General features: G+C 46.2%; 1 protein-coding gene across 1 annotated transcript in view; it reads right to left on the reverse strand.

Moving 5' to 3' along the window:
- RIMS4 (regulating synaptic membrane exocytosis 4) overlaps nucleotides 1-17,531 on the reverse strand; it is a 56,063-nt gene that overhangs the window by 9,078 nt on the left and 29,454 nt on the right. The window contains exons 2-5 of the mRNA XM_064729710.1: nucleotides 14,983-15,124; nucleotides 1,521-1,633; nucleotides 797-898; nucleotides 406-545 (exon numbers count right to left, since the gene is read on the reverse strand). Coding sequence (XP_064585780.1) covers nucleotides 406-545; nucleotides 797-898; nucleotides 1,521-1,633; nucleotides 14,983-15,124 — 497 coding nt within the window. The remainder of the gene's footprint in view (nucleotides 1-405; nucleotides 546-796; nucleotides 899-1,520; nucleotides 1,634-14,982; nucleotides 15,125-17,531) is intronic.

The following is a 17,531-nucleotide window of genomic DNA, read 5'->3' on the forward strand; positions in this document are numbered from 1 at the left end:
GTATGGCAGAAAACACATGGCAGTAACAGAAGAGACAGAAAAAGGTAGGATATGTAACTGGGTGATGGCAAAGCAGAGTGCCCTGAATGTGTATAAGCATAGAAGGCAACCCATGCTGCAAGATCATTTTAGCATCCTAACTGGGTGGGAAAAAAAGAATTAAAAAAATTAAAAATCAATAATTTCCTGGTAGGCAGTTCCTGGCAAGGTGTCAAATAATCATCAGCTTGAGTATGAAGAAAGAGGGATTCCTCTCCCTTTGTTAAGTTCATACTGAGTGCATTTGGTTCGATGCAAACTTTGGCTTTGTCTCATCTGTGTTAATTAACCAGCATGACAGGACTCAGTACTTTCCATGAGAGGTGGAAAAGAGAGAGGGGCAGACCTGAGACTTGCTCATCTTACCTGTAATACTTTACCCTGGGGACTCTCAGCAAACAGCAACACCTGATTGTACAAAGGGTCCAGTGACTTGCGAGCCACTTTTGTCTTCTTTTTCGCAATGCACACGCCATTCTCTAGCAGGTAAGCCTTGATGTAAGCAGCTGGAACAAAAAACATGGTCAAATATGAAGAAAATCTTCATGCTCACTTTAGAAAAAACAATGTGGCATGTCTCAGGTGTTTCTAAAGAAGGCAGTTACAGAAGGGAAAAGATTTGCCCAAGCAGCTTTGTTTTCAGTACCACACACAGGCTCCTTAGTCCTGCCAAGCAAAAATTCAAATTTTCCCCGTTCACAAGCATTGTGGGAGGCTGGGGCTCAGGGAGGTGCTGTAGGAGATCAAAACATCCTACCTGGCAGTGTTTTGGAGCCAGGTTTTGGTGTCAGTCCTCGAGCCTGAATGATATCCACTTCAAGCTGTCCATTTCGCTCTTGCAAGCCAATTTCCACATCCCCTAAACCAAAATGTCAAAATATATAGAAGACTTTCAAAATAATAGTCTTTGGTTACAAAAATCTTTAAAAAACAATCTTCAAGTCCCTCCTGCACATGTCTGTGTCTGATTTCCTCCTGTATTACTCTGGAGCAGCTCCACAGTGATTCCAGGCCACATTTTCTACTGCAAACTTCACTGGGAGCCCTCTAAAATGGCTTTGGTGGCTCTGCCTCCTACTCTTTGTGGCAGCAAGCTTCTCATCTCTCCAAAATGGAAGAACCTAGGACGGCAAGCTGCTTTGGAAAATGCAATTATGGTGGACCACGGCAAAATTCTTACAGAGCCTGATGGGCCTTAGAGAAGGAAAAACCCCACAAGATGCATTTTCAGGACTTTAGCTGCATTTTAGTCAGTCTGTGCCTTTCAGAGCTGAGGGAGAAAAGCATAAAGCTGCTGCTCTCCTCCTAATGCCACATTTGCTGCAGTCAGCAAAACCTTTCAGCCAAGCTCGCTCGATTTAACAGAGAAATGGAGCAGGACAGTGTTAGACCAGCAGATGCTGGACACATTATTAGGCAGCTTGTAGGAGCTGTCTGCTCAGGGCTCAGTTAAAGCCACCCAACTCCTTTGTGTTCCTTACCCATCGAGGTGGTGGCCAAGGTCTGACGGCCAACAAACTGTGCAGGGCCCATGCTCCCCAGGAAGTCACTAAACTGCCCAGCAGATGCCAGATGGACTCCACTGAAATTCAAGCTGCAAGAGAAAATTATTTTGGCTAGTGGTTAATCTGCATTTTAAAGCAACTCAGTAACTAAAGAACCAGATTTATCTTCGAAATGAATGACGCCTATAGAGCCTTTTTTTTGAGCAAAACTCGATGGTTTCCACACAGTTTAGTTAGATGGAATGCATTTAAAATCTCTTTCCTTGTCCAAAAACCCCAAGAAAGGCTGCAGTCACCAGCTGGTCAATATTTGTTTAGTTATAACTAATTGTCTCTAAGGAAAATCTCTGCTATCTCAGGCTCATATGTGGCTGTCACCTCTCCAGGTAACAGATTGCTAGAATAGCTTATAGGATGTCTCTTGGTAGCCATTCCTTCCCAATCCTCATTTCTGCAGAGGAAATAATCCATCTAGAGCAGCAGTTAAAAGTGAGATGAGCAGGGCAAGGATCAATCCCCTTGGGACTCAATTCCCCATCCATTTATCACACATACAGAGCAAAACATCTCCTTTTGGATTAGAGGGTCTCATTTCCTCCTGCTCAACACCAGAAGCATCCACCCTGTCCACACTGTGGTTTTCATATCTACTTCCACAACTGTAGCCACAAAGAGGATCTGAATACGGGTGGCAATAGGGCAACATCCTCAAACACCAGCAGTGTCTCTGCCACAGCCACCACAGCAAAACAAAAGCTGTTGGGAGGACAGAGCCTCCAAATCTCATCTCCAGGCACTGAGGCTGGCCCATGGCAAGCTACAGGTGCTGGTCACTGCACTGGGACATGTGTGTAGCAACACAAAAGAGTCAAACTCAGTGGTACACTGATACAAATGAAGATTTACCCAGCTGTACCCTGATTCACGCAGCTGTTTCGGAGGTTGTAGAAGAACTTGCTGCAAATGGTAAGGAGGAGGCTTGAGGCCAGCATTTGACACCTACATTTGTCCCACAGGCATCTGCCAAGCCATGACACAGCTGCTGAGCCACGTCAGGAGCTGTGTGCTGGGATACCCACGCTGCCGTGCCGGGCGCCGCTCTCTGCCTGCTGCGTGCCAAAGCCAGGCACAATGACAAACCTCCTCCACTTCTCCAAACTTCCCTGAATGGGGGCAATTAGCCAGGGAGTGATGTAGCCCCCGTTCCCCAAACCCCTTTCTCACAATGGAGCTGTGAGGAGGCTGCAGGTTGGGTACAAGTGACGGCAGAGAGGAGCCCTGCCTGCGGGGTGGGCAGGCTCTCACACAGCTGAGTCAGCCACAAAGCCTTGGTGATGCCCCCCTGCTAGCCAGTTACATTTAAAAGACATTAAAAAGAAAAGGAATTCTTTTCCAACCCCATTCAAGCAGCAGTGTGTTAATTTCAGGTTGGGATTTCAGCTATTTGCAGACCTGCTCTCAGCCCCATGGGAATATTTATTTATTCTGACAGGGAAGGAGGATGCCAGCACACACACCTCAGCAGCTCACCACTCGTGGGGACTGAAGGGGACATGTCACTAGCGTGGGTTCATGGGGTGGCTTAGCTCCCTGTGACAGGGGCACTGCCTTAAATGGCCCAACTTTTCCACAGAATACTGCACCTCCCCTCTAGTCTGACCTGGCTCTTTGAGAAACCTGGTTATTGCTGCTGGGCAGGCAGAGCTGCTGAGCCATCAGCATGGAAAAACCTGCCCTTGAGCTCTTCACGAATGTCACCTTTGTGCAAAGGGATGAGGGAGTCTCAGCATCCTGGGTGACAGGCTTGGGAGGGGCTCTGCTTGGGTGTATTTTCCTCCGTTCAGTGTTTCTTTCACCCTGCATCCACTGTTTGCACCAACACTCCAGGTGATATTTTGAGATACAGCAGAAACAGCAGCATTTATTTGGCATTTCTCTCAGTTTCCTGTGTCACCAGCTCCTTACCAGCACAAGGTGCATCCCCAATGTCCAGGGCCACACTCTGCTCCCTGTGGGCGCACAATTCCTGCCCCACCACCCACCTGGCATCTGTCAGCCCCCCATGGCAGCCATCCCTGGGACCAGGGCAGAGCTGCTGATTTGTGGCTCCCCAGGATAAACTGCGCACACAGAGAGAGGGAGAGCCCCAGGGCTGGAAAATCTGCAGGGACATGGCATGGGGGAAGCAGAGAAGAGGGAGCCCAGAGCCAGACAGGCTTTATCAGGCTCGTGATTTGCCCATACAAGGAGGGAAGAAGTGAGTTCTGTGCACATGAGGACCAGTGAGACTCCGTGACCCTGCTGGCTCAGGCATTTTGGGCTGCACACAGACAGTCAAAAAAGGATGAAAACTAGTGCCTAGAGAACTCAAAATAGTGCAGGAAAAAGGGAGATCTGACAGACAAAGACGTAAGATGCAGCACAAGATGAATGGACCATCAGGCAGAAGGTAAATGTTTTCTTTATTCTCTTCAACTCATGGAAGACAAATGGGCCAAACTCGGGTCTCACTGCTGCCCTGGGGAGTGTGTGACCTGAACCAGCACGTAAATAACAATCTGGCAAGACAACTCATGGCTGTTCAGGGAAATGTTCACTGCTGTGCTCAGAACAGATGCTTGGGCTAATTAGCAAGATGCTGAGGACCAGGACAGAGGAGGGGAAGCCCAGGACTGAGTGAAGCTGAGGGCTATGAGAGTTCACAGTACACCCAGAACCAGGTCTTGGAGCAATTCCTCTCTAGGGGAAACTCAGCTATGTTACTGCAGAGGACACACAAAGGTGGGAGAAGACCATCCACAGAAACCCCTCTGGCCCCTGAACACTCAAAACAATTCAATAAACCATTTCCTGGTACCTGCCAGGGAGAATCACATCAAAGGCTGATGCCAAGCACTCCTCTGCACTATTCCTGTGTGAGAGGAGGCACCTGTGCTCCCACACCAGCCCATCCCTCCTCTGCTCTAGCAGATGTCCCTGCCAAGGCAGCAGGGCTGGAACCAGATGATATTTAAGGTCCCTTCCAAGCTTTTATGTGATGCTAACTACAAATGCTGCTAGCAAAGGCTCTGCCCAGCAGCTGGGGCAGCTCAGGAAAAAGCAAAAACACTTGCTAACAGAGCAGCTGATGCTGCAGCCTGCATTGATGATATAGAGGAAAAAAGCAGCAGAGTATGAAGGACAGTGTTAAAAAGCACAAGAACAAGGACTGTTGGGGTAAAGGTGAACCAATGGCAACTGGAAGTGCTTACAGCAAAGCAAAGGCTGCTGTTCCCCTCCATAAATTCAGGAGTCAGAGAGCTCTGGATGACCTTGAAATGATGAATGCTCTGCAGTGCAATCCACAGCAAGAGGGCAGGACATTGCTGCAGGGCCACCCAGGCTGGGCCACCAGCACAGAGCCTTGCAAGGAGGGCAGTGGAGCTGCTGCTTGAATGGAGCTGCTGATCCCAAGGGAATGGCAAAGCTCACTTAAAAACACAGGCCAAGGTCAAGACTCAATCAGTCTGGATAACAGCCCTAGTTAATGGGTTTACTAGCACTATAAGAAACTCAGTATTAAATTAGACAGTTAATGTTCCCCACTGTTGTTACATTTGACTGGGAAGGGAAGACATAGGAATTACTTCTATAATAGATTATGCCATTAGCTGGTGGAACTGGCTGCTATGTTGCACAGAGGCTGACCTTTTGCAGTCCTGCTTTATTAGACACTAGAAGCAGCAGCTCTAAATCTTGGCTTTGACCAATTCCTGGACATATATTTGGGTATTGCCAATAACCCTGGAATGGAAACAATTTCTGTCTGGAAAAATCATAACCTATCTCCAAGAAATCTACTGCTTCTCCCTTGAGGGGAGAGGGAAGGGGAAAATAAAACGGCAGACATTTAGTATGAATGTGGATTAAACCCAGCAGGAAAGATTTAGCAGAATAGACTAAATTTCAGATGCTCAAATTCAGCTTGGTGAGCTGTCTGTCAAACGCTCAGAGAAGCTGGGATGGTGAGGGGGACATGTATGGTGAGATTGCTGGGACAGGCTCTCCCCATTCCCTCACTTGTTTTTCCTGCTGTTAAAGCAGGGAGGAAAAGAGCTCCAGGGAACACTGTGACTTCTTTTAACTCCTTAAATGCAGCCCTGATGCTCCCAAGAGCCCTTCCCTGCCACTCTGGAACATGCTGCAGGCTCAGCAGGCTTTTCCTGCCTGCCCTTTGCATATACCAAGCTGTTCTGACCTGCCCTTGATGCAGAAACCAGCTCTCCAGCTGAACCAGCACACGCTGGATGTGCTGGAGACAGGCTCCTGAAGGGATCTGCCGCAGGTGACAGTGGTGTCTCCACCCTGGGTGACAGCCAGCAGATGTTTCACACACACTGGAGCAATCCTGGAAAGCTCTGCCCCTCCCATTGCCCAAAACGTCTGTCCCTTAAGGGGAACAATCACTACAACCTGCTTATCACTGATATGAGATGTCCGTTTTTCATTGCATCTAAAGAGAAATGCTAAAAATAGCCAGAGGAATAAAGGGGGAGAGCTTTGCAGCTGACTTGCAAAGAGCAGCTGCCAGAGCCAGCAGGGCCCTGTGACAGGACCATCTCACGCTGCAAAGAGCTGCACACAGAGAAGATTAACAGGTGACACTTGTCAGCCTTTTGTCTAAAGGGCACAAATCCTCCACTGAGCAAGGGCAGCGCAGCCTTTGAACAGCAAAGCAAAATTAATTATCTCTTCTCTGGCCCTTTGCTTTCACTAATCATGATTTACAGGCTCTGCTCTGCCACAGCCAAATGGGGATGATTTTAACACAGTTAAAGATGATGGGTTTGCTGTGGAATTGGTCCTAAGTTGAATGCAATGCTGTTGTTGGCCAGAAGGCAGAGGGAGAGCACAGGGAGGTCAGCGATGCCTCCTGCGTGTCAAGGACAAATGAAGGACATTTTGCTGGAGGATGCTCAGACCATGGTCTTCAGCTGTAGGCAAGGAGGCAGAGCAGGGACAGCAGAAAGATAACACTGGATATTAGCAATAATAATATTACTGGATACTACTGATCCTGGGATCTCTGAGCCCACCAACACAGCAGAAACCTGCAGCAAGGTTAACCCTGGCTGCACAGGCACCAGCTCCCACCAAGGCTCAGTGCAAGCTGCAAACACCAACTCAGCATCAAATAACCATTGCTGTGCCCCAACTGTCCCCAGCACAAGAGCCAGGAGGCACGGCAGTGGGGACACAGCTAGGGACAGCAGGGACACACCTAGGGACAGCAAGGAGCCGGGGACAGCGGAGACACACCTGGGGACAGAGGGAGCCGGGGACAGCAGAGACACACCTGGGGACAGCAGAGACACACCTAGGAACAGCAGGGACACAGCTAGCAACAGCAGGGACATGCCTGGGAACAGCAGGGACAAACCTGGGGACAGCAGAGACACACCGAGGAACAGCAGGGACACGCCTGGGGACAGCAGGGACACACCTGCGGACAGCATGGAGCTGGGGACAGCAGGGACAGACCAGCGGACAGCATGGAGCTGGGGACAGCAGGACACACCGAGCGACAGAGGGAGCCGGAACAGCCGCGAGAGGGAGACACCAGCCCACGGCAGCGCCGCAGCTCCCGCACTCCTTCGGGGCCGTGCAGGGCAGGCACCAACCACCGGCCCGGCTTTATGGCACAGAGGACAGAGCCATAAACCCCTTCTGTCTTTTTGTGACATGTTTCTATGCAGAATAAGACTGGCTGTATATACAGACAGGGGAACAAGAAGCTGGATAGCAGCACCGTGGAAAGGGACCTGGGGGTCCTGGTTGATGGCAAGTTGAATATGATCAGCATATTCATACTCCCTGGAAGCTGGGAGAGCCAAGCCTGTCCTGGGCATCAGACACAGCATTGGCAGCAAGGGAGGGGATTGTCCTGCCCTGCTCTGCACTGGTGCAGCCTCACCTCAAGTCCTGGGGGCAGTTTTGGCACAGCAATATAAAAAAGACATTGAACTATTAGAGACCATTACTCAAAAGATGCCACACGGATGGTGATGGGACTGGAGGGGAAACCTTATGGGAAATACTGGAGGTAGCATGGTTTGTTCATTCTGGAGTAGACCAAGGGGAGACTTCATTGTGGTTTTCAACATCCCCATGAGAGGAAGGAAGCAGAGGGGCAGGTATTGAACTCTTCCCTCTGATGACCAGTGACAGATCCTGAAGAAATGGTTTAGAGCTGAGTCAGGGGGGGGTTAGGCTGGATATTAGAAAGCTTTTCACCCTGAGGGTGGTCGGGCACTGGAACAGGCTCCCCAGGGCAGTGGTCACAGCCCTGAGTCTGTCTGAGCTCTAGAACTGCTTCAAGGCACAGGGTGGATTCCTGGGGTGTCCTGGGCAGGGCCAGGAGTTGGGCTTCAGGATCCTCATGGGTCCCTTCCAACTCAGCATATTCTACATTCTACGGATCTTAGAAGCTGTGTGCTCAAACTGGGGCTGAAACTGCCCAGACCTTCTTCTTTTAAACACAACATTCCTAATCCTGATTATTTACAAAATCTGTGCAGCCTCTGAAGACTGTGCTCTCGTGCTGCATGCTGTAGGTCAGGGAGTATGAGATCTGTCCTCTGTAGAGTAATTTAAGAGTGGCTTAAAGGCTCCTTGCCAGCTGCTTGCTTCTCTGCTCGTTCAGGGTAGCAGCATTTCCTGACCTGCTCCTTGCAAAGATCTGTGGGCAAATCATGCAGTCGCTCCCTTCATGGCACAGCAGCTGCTCCTTATATATGACTGGATGGAGAACCAGCTTTTCAGAGTTTGCTTGTAAACTGATCAGGATTTGAATGCTTAGATGGACAACACTGATTTCAATGCAAAATGCTATGATGAAAATGCAGAGCAGCAGTGCTGATTCCTCTCACACAGCGTATGTGGCTCTGCTCAGTCCCTTCCCCACTCCTGCCTGCTGGTGGCTGCAGATTAGCATGCAGAGTGTGCAGAGGCAGACACTTTTAGGGAAAATGTATCATTAATTTCTTTTCCTGTCCGTGCAGAGTTTGTCCGACCTCTTTTCTAAATCTATTTTTAAATTGCTCCTGGGACTCTGTATGCCAGGTATCCCATTATGCTGCTGAGAGTGTTTGCAGAATCAGCTTGTCAAAATCTTGTAATACTCACAGGAAATATGGTCAGAATGCATCTCCACAGGTCAGCCAGTCACACCCAGGTCCCAAGGCCAGAGCAGCCTTATTTACACCATCCAGGACAGCTGCTTTTCTAACCTGTTCTTAAATACTTCCCAGAGAGTTTATTCCTGTGCATTATTTTACTTTGTCCTTCCAAATATTTTCCCAGTTTTTCCTCTTTACACATCAGTCCTGAACATCCTTTGTGAATTATCAGTTTGAAAAACAGACCACATATTCTGTTCTTTTCCTCTTGATATCATACTTTTTTATAAGTCTTACTAGACCTTGGGACTGGTCTTGATTGTGCTAACGTGTAATGGCCACACACTCACTGCTGTGCCTGTGCAGAGGAAATACAGAGCAAGGCATTCATCTCCCTTCACAGGCTGGGTGTAACACCCTTTTGTCCAGAAGCTCTCTCAGGAGAAGAGAATTTTGTGTCCTTCCCTTGGACCAAATCCCCATTCCTGTCTCTCTGTTTCACACGTTGCACACCTTGGCTCCCACAGAACTCCACTGCTTTGGGTTCAGCGAGGTGGTGAGGCCAGACAGCTCCAACACAGCCACCCCCTGGCACACCCAGACAACAGCTATTTTCGGAAGATAACATTTTGCCTTGTTCTTTTCATGGATTCGTTTACACCATCCACACAAACACCTATTTGCCATCATCTCAAGTCTCCAGAGGTGATACATTCTTAAAGAGCTGCTCCACTGTGTCTGGTATGTGCACGGGATGTGTCTGGGCTCAGGGTTCAGAAATTACTGCTCTGTTCTTGTAAAAAAAAAGCCTCTTTTTTTAATCTTCTCATGGCACAAACTTGCCAAAATTAATAAGCAAGCTGCCTAAACACAGCCATGCATCTCAGTGGTCTGACTTGCACAGCTAACTGATACATCACACATCTACATCTAACACGGAGCTAAACTCTCCAGCTCTATCTTTAAAAAACAGGGACAGCAACAGATTCCTTCAGCCAGAAGAAATGGGGAGAGGGAAGTCTTCTCTGAGACTGATAACATATTTGACAGTTATTTTATTTGAGCATTAAAAAAACCCCATCAGAACTCCAATTTCAGGGAGCAGTAATGTTCTGTGTAACAATCACACTCATCCATATTGCATGTTAACGTCTTTTAAATCGCATCTCCCAGGCAGGAGCCAAGCAGAATCTATCAGCTAAGGAGGAAGGCAGAACTTGCCAATGTCCATTACCCCATCTTTCAAACATTTATGGTGTGCAGGAGCAATATGCATGCAGCTACACTGTCCAGGGACTGGGCACAGAGCCCCTGTCAAAGTCGATGTGAGCGCTGCAGGAGCCTTCACTTTGGCTGGGAAGGTTTTCCATGACCCAAACCCACCCTAACCCCACCAACTGCACACCCCTCCTGTGCCAGGCAAGATCTCCAACTCTGCCTCTCAACAAGCTCTGTTTCTCCCTGGGCCACTCCAGTTTCTGTAGCATTTTTAGCACTGTGACGTGCTGTCTTCTGTGCTGTAACACATTGTACTCCGCTCGCGTATCCCGCTCCTTCTGCTCTGCTCTATGAATTCTGCCACTGAAACAGTGCTATAAAAACTATGCAGTGAATTCTGCACAAAGACCTCCCCCACTCCCTTCCCCACCTTGCCAGGCTAGCTCCATTTTTAGCAATCACTAGTCATCTAGATGCACTGAATAAAAGATAGCTACCTGTCTTCAGTGAGCAATTCTGTCTGCTCCCAAGGGGTTGCTGAAGGTGGGATTCACTGTATTTCCTGCTGGAACTACAGCTCTCAAGGTCACATCCTTTCCAAGCTGTTCTGGTCAAGCTTTGCCTGCACAAAAGGATGTGCTGCTGCTGAACAGGCTAAGGAATTTCTTGATATATTACAGAAATAATCTCCATGCCTTTCCTGGTTTCCAGCTCAAAAGACACAGATTTCTTGCAGCCTGAACTGATATTAACATGTTTCATTACATTTCTTTAAAGGACTTGAATAAAAAGAGGCCTGAAGATAATCTGTTATAAAAGAGTCTTGAAGTCTCCTGGCTTTGGAAATCAAACAAGAAACATTCAAGGAATAGCTGCAATGTGAACCTCCTGAATGGGGCATTCAGGAATCAAGTCTTTTAGTCATTCTTGAATGTTGATGATAATTTCTGGTGAATTTTCATGTGGCCAGTATTTCCTCCTGCTTCTTGTTAATTATTATTCCACAGTGAAGCTGAGAAGGGCAGCAGCTCCCCCAGCCTAAGTCCCAGTGCTGGCTCACACCAGCCCAGGGCAGAGCTGGTACCAGACACAGGAGGAAGCCAAGAGGTGTGAGATGCCCTTGCAGGTGGCACTTGTGCCAGGCTGTGTCCTGCTCCTGCCCAGGGCACAACAGGGCAGGGCTCAGGCAGCACTGCCCTCACCAAGGAGAAGAGAGCTGAGATGGAAACAACAAGATGTTTCCTCACTGGACCTGCACACTCATCTCAGATAATATGAGAACAATCCTTCAAGTCTTTGTTAGTCACCACCTGCTGTGCTTTTCTAAGGTAAAAATCACCTGATCTCTCCAGAACTTAATCATCTCAGCAGTAGCCAGCAAGAACAAAAGCCCTATGAGTACCACTCACTAGGCACTATGGCAGCTAGCAGGCTTTTGTTCCAGGTCCATTTTTATCTTTCTGCTCCATTTTCAGGAAGAAAAGTGTTTGGCAGGAACAAGTTACATGCAAGTCCAGAATCTACTGCTTTTTGAATGCTGTACATGGTCTCGTGCAGCTGCAGCAAAACCCAGCCAAAACAAGATGTAGATGGTGCAAGAGCCAGGATGGAGCTGAGATTCTGCTGAATCTCACAGGGATGTTTGTGAGTTATTCCTATATTGGGAATTGTATCCTTGCAGCAATCCTGGTGTCCTGAGACTACCCCACAGGCACTTACTACAGTGGGCAACTGTTTCCTCAAGCGAATCTTTAAGAATAGACATAGAAGAAAATATTCACTGCTGTAGGATTTGTAACCAGTGCTAAGACTGTTCTGGATGAATTATGAATGGAAACATCTGTGTACATGAAAGCACAACCAACCTGGCTGCAGCTGATCTGTTCTACACTGACAGGGGAAGAACAGACAACAAGGTTTGAGAGAACATCACTTCCATACCCTGTTTGAGGGCAGATTGTAGCCATAAAGATCCCCCAAAAAAGGGAACTAAAAAGTGGCAGTGCTGCTTGAGATCTACAGAGATGAAAAAGTGCAAGACCCTGAGGTGAAAGATCACTCCAAAATAGCAGGTAAGTCCTAGAAAGTGTAAGAAAAACACAGTCTAAGAGCCAGTCTGCTGTGAAGAACAACTCAGCAGACACAGCGAGGGCTTGACAGATGGTGTCCCCTGTCCTCCCTGCAGCACACAACCCAGCCTGGCTCCAGCACCTGGACTGATGAGGCTTGGTGCCCACATGGGGTGGTGAGAGCATGAGGGAATGAAACCTGGAATGGGAATGACTGAAAACAGCTTTGTTCATGGTAAATATCTACTTCTCCTTCTACAAAGTCTCATATTGAGTTTTATTATATTCATTTCCTATACTAGTGCGCAACCAGTGTGCAATAGAAAATCTGGATAAGAAGGTTGGAGGACTTCTTGTCTGGCAAAAATTTACACAAAGCAGTGTGTTCACAATGTCAGCGTTTCCTGGCATGCTATATGAGCTTTAACTCCAGGAGATGCATCATTTAGCCCAGCTAGTCTCCACTATACTTCATTTTCAGGTAAAAGGAGTATACAAAAGAAGGCCTAGCATACCTCAGAGGTATAGCCCTACATAATAAGCCTCTCCATGAAAAAAAAATCTGGATTTTATGCACACTGGTGTTCACATGAAAGCAGCATTGCTCAAAATCATGCACTTCAGAACATTCTTAAACTGTCATACCTTGCACTAGCACAGAGCAGCTCCCTGCAACAAAAAGCAGTCAGTGAGCAACACATTCTAAAAGCAGTTTGTATGGCTGAGGGCAGGTATTTAGGTCTGCTGCAGCAAAGTTTCACCAAATCTTTGATCACTTCAGCATGCCACCTTTGGAAGTTGTCCTGTCAGTCCTTAAATTGATAAGGATCATAAGAATACATGGAAGTTGAGAGGTGAATCCATCTTTTTCCAGGTGTGGACACACCAAAGGGATGCATGGGTGGAAAGAGCTAAAACAGCAATGCCTTGCTGAAAACCAGGGGCTTGACAGTCACTGCTGAAAACTCTCTGACCTGGGAGAATCTGCTGCACCAGTCACAAACCCAGCTTTTATTAGAAAGAAAATCAACTTGCCACAGCTAACTGAGACATATGAATCTTCATTCTGCCTCCCTGGGAAGACAGCTACAGCAAATGAGAGAGGTCAAGAGAAATCTGATTTAGGAGAACACATTTCTGTTCCTCGAGGCTATTCCCCAAACAATTCCATTCTTTGCTGCAGGAAAAGAAAGCAGAGAAACTCCCCTCCCACCATGTTTCAAGAGAATTGAGCCCTCTTAGCTCTTTGTACTCTCAGCCCTGTTTGCTTATCACTTGTGGCTCAGACAGATAGCTGCAATTCCCACCGGGTTCCCAGAAGGGATTAATTATCCCACCCAGGAACAAAGCATCCAGGAACCACTTAATCACACTTTTCAGAGAAGGGAAGAAACCACCCCATCCCTGGCTGAGGTGCTGGCAAGGATGATCTGGCAGGGTTCAAGGCTGGAATGCCAAACCTCAGGCTTGTTCTAATAAAGACAATTGCATTGCAAGACAGGTTTTTCCTTTTTCTGTCCAGCTGGTAGCTGCATGTCACCTGCCTTCAGGGTGAGACAGCACTTGCAGGGGTGCAGTATTTTGTTGGCAGAAATACTCCCCTTCCACGAAAGCAGCTGATGGAAGCAGAGAGAGGACACAAACCATCCAGGGAACTACACCCCTTCCCAGGAGGATAAGCTATGTAAATATGAAAAAGAAAGAATTTTGCCCTGCATGAAAGCAGATTCTTACTCCTCATTGCCCAGGGAATGAACTTAATCACTAATCCTCTGCATCTAGTAGCGGAGGCAGAACTCCAAGCCACAGGACTGTGCTGGTGTAGCAGGAAAATTTCCCTGGAGACAGCAGCTCACAGAAAAGATAAGGTACATCACAGCTTTGGAGTGACAAGATTGCTATCGCAGTCTGTGCCTCATTACTATTTTGAACCTCCAGCACAGATCTATGATGCCTTTCCAGGATTAGCCTACTTCTAAAGCTAAAGAAAGTCTCCCTTAATTTACAGCTTGTTACTTATTTAACACCAGAATTACATTAATTGAGAGTGCTTTTGGACTATCTCAGCATTTTAGCTGTACAGTGTACTTGGAATACCACACAGGACTCGAGGGAGCATAGAGAGTGATGCCAAGTGTAGTCCTTGGCTTGAACAGGACACCTTTCAGGTATAGAAACATTGTGGCCACACACCTAGAAAGCACAAAATCAGATGGTATATACTGCCTTCCTCTTTAAACACTGTGGGTTTTTTGCTTCCAAAGATTCCCATGAATAGTCATCTTAGTAAAATAATTAAATTTCCATATATGGCTTCAAGTAATGGAAATACAAAAACCAGAACTGGAGACAAGTCAGGTCTCAAAGTCCTGGCCTAAATATCCCCTGCTTTGCACTCTGGTAAAAAGCCTAAATGCAAGCATGTTGTAACTTCTCTTAGAGTCAAAAATCTTTTCTGAAACCCATTCTTTTAGGACACTATAACTGAGATGAAACAAAATTAAGTTTTTTACCGAAGTACACACAGGCTCCAGAATATATATCTTGATATGAGAATTTTGCTGCACTATCATGTATTTTATTACTTTCACCCTTTTCAGCACCTTGAAACTTCTGCCTGCCCCAAACCAAAGGGCTATTTTGAAACAGGGGAAATGGAGAACTATTGTGCAACATTAAAAACTACTGGCTTATAATTTACGAGCAGTAATGAGCCTCTGCTATTGACCCTGAATTACTCATCCAAAGGCAAAGTGGTTAAAAGTAATGGGTATCTGCTTCAGCTCAGAGTAATGAGGACACTAAAAAAAGTATATAAACAGTCAAGTATGTGCCAGCTATGCAGACAGAGAGATCTGCTCTAATTGCATGGGCAGTACACCTGCAGCACAGCAAGTCAGAAAAACACATCGTCCATCATGCTGCAGGAAAATTAATAGGTTCAGGGACAGTGCATCCCACGAGTGATTAGCCAGCTCCTTTTTGATGACTTACTTTCCCTCTGATCCATAGCTGTTCATGCTGTCCTCGATGGACTCGTGGCTGGCCTGGCGCACGGTCCTGCTGGGCATTTCCACGGCCAGGCCGGTCTCTGTGCTCCTCTGGATGGCTCCCTTCAGCCTCCGACCATCACCATCTGGGAACACACGGGAGAAACGGCAGTCAGCCTCTGTTCCCACAGCCTCTGCACTCACAGAGCCAAGGAGAAGCAGAGAAGGTCTTTTGGAAGACCAGTCTTTATTATATAGGAAATATATTTCTTTATTTCTTTATTATAAAATAGAAAATTTTATAATAAATATATAATTTATTTAGTATAATATATAATATATGTAATATAATAAATTATATATTATAAATATATAATTTATTATATTACATATATTATTATTATCATATAAATTATAATTAATTCCTTTATTTTAGGAGATATATATCTATAAAAGGCATTTATATATAATAAATGCCTTTATTATATAGGAAATGTATTTCTGTATTCCTTTATTATAAAATAGAAAATTTTATAATAAATTATATATTTATTATATTATACATTATTAATATAGAAATATATATAATAATTTATACATACATATATACATTTATACACATATATGTGTATATATATGTATATATAAATATATATAATATATCATTTATACATACATATATACAATTTATACACATATATATATGTATATATATATGTATATATATATGTGTATATATATAAAAAAATAAAAATTCTAATACACTCCTTTATTATAAAATATAAAATTCCTTTATTACAAAAGAAAATAACATTTCCCTTACCCAGCCCTGCTTCATCATCAGCTCCTGAGTCACCTCTGGATCACACTCACTGCTCCACCATGTCAGGCCCAGCAGATAATTAGAGCATGCACACCCCCCTACCTGCTCCAACCATTTGTACCAATTAATTACCCATTGAGAAGGCAGCCACACCAGCTGGCTACACCCAGAGCTACCCAGTCAGGGAACACAGCAGCAGCAACCACGGGCACAGCTGATGCCTCCAAGCCTTTCCCAAATCCCATGTTGCTGCCTCAGGTTGTGTGGAACAGCACAAAGAGTGGCAGGTCCTGGTGGGCATCAAGGGGAGGAAAAGGCCAGGCAGCACCAGAGGTGCTGTCAAAGCAGGAGCCCCCTCCCAGATCTGCCACAGGGGAATGGTTGGGCACAGCCAAAATGTTCCCTGGTGACACCAGAAAGGCACCAGCAGTGGAAAACCCTGGAGAGGACGATTCCCCTTGACAGACGCCCTCAGCCACAGCGTAGAGGGAATTAAGTAGGTTCTGGTTCCTCCTGGGTGCAGTCTTCAGAGGCTCAGCCCTCTGAAATTAACAGCTGCTATTTTCATCCTCCATCTCAAGCAGTCTGTTTCTCAGAACAAACCATGTTATGCAATGAATATGTAATGAATACCATTACTATTAATTGCTGTAGCTGGTGTTAGGAAGCTCCAGATTTCATCCCACATAGAGCACTCATCCTGAAACACATCTGCTACAAGTTTTCTGAACAAAGCAAAAATTATCTCCATCCTCTGAAGATGCTCAGTCATTACCCTGGATTCAGGCAACAAACCTCTGACCCACAGTGCTCTCAGAAACCTTCCAACTTTTTTGAGTACCACCTCCAGAGGAGAAATGACCCAGCTATTGAGTCTGGAGAACTCAGGATTGCCAAATATTAAAGAAAGCAAATCTTTCAAAGAATCACAGGATGGGTGAGGTTGGAAGGGACCACAGTGGGTCATCTGATGCATCCTCCCTGCTGGAACAGGGTCATGCTAGAGCACACTGCACAGGATTACATCAAGACAGTTCTTGAATATCTCCAGTAAGGGAGACTCCACAACTTTCTGGGCAACCTGTTCCAGTGCACCCACACAGTAAAGAAGTTCTTCCTCATATTCAGGTGGAACTTCTGGTGAATCACTTTCTGAACTACTTTGGAAATATGAGGGTATCTGTAATAACCTGCCTAAAATACACAGTTATTTGTAGCAGGCTGCTTGACCTAAAATACTTTTCTTTAGATCTTGGTGGGAAGAGGGACTTTGGAAAAAAAATTCCGTAAGATACCAGAAATGCTTCCTATCTCACTTCTCCAATTATATCTACATGGAAATGCAAAGACAAAAATTCTCCTATCAATACAGCTGCAAAGTACCTTTTCCTCTACTACCATGAGGTTTCCAACTGGGTAAATGTGCTGGCCCCAGGGCTCTGTACCAGCTGCTGTCCCCACATATGGTGCAGCCTGTGTACACACGTCCCTGTGAGCTGAGGGGATCGAATTTGCACATTCTGGGTTAACATTAACTACAGTTTGTGCTGTTTGTGTGCCTAGAGCAATGCATGAAGCACATTGTACAAATCAGGAAGTCACACAAATGTAAAACATATTTCTCGTGCTTTCAAAACCCAAACCTTCAGGCAAGACTATCAATATGGGCATCAACAAAAGCGAAGCTTTGTGAAATGGCCATGCTTGTTCTCCCTATCAGTGCAGAGCAG

Source organism: Zonotrichia leucophrys, chromosome 20 (assembly GCF_028769735.1).
Source record: "Zonotrichia leucophrys gambelii isolate GWCS_2022_RI chromosome 20, RI_Zleu_2.0, whole genome shotgun sequence".
In the NCBI taxonomy this organism is placed as follows: Eukaryota; Metazoa; Chordata; class Aves; order Passeriformes; family Passerellidae; genus Zonotrichia; species Zonotrichia leucophrys.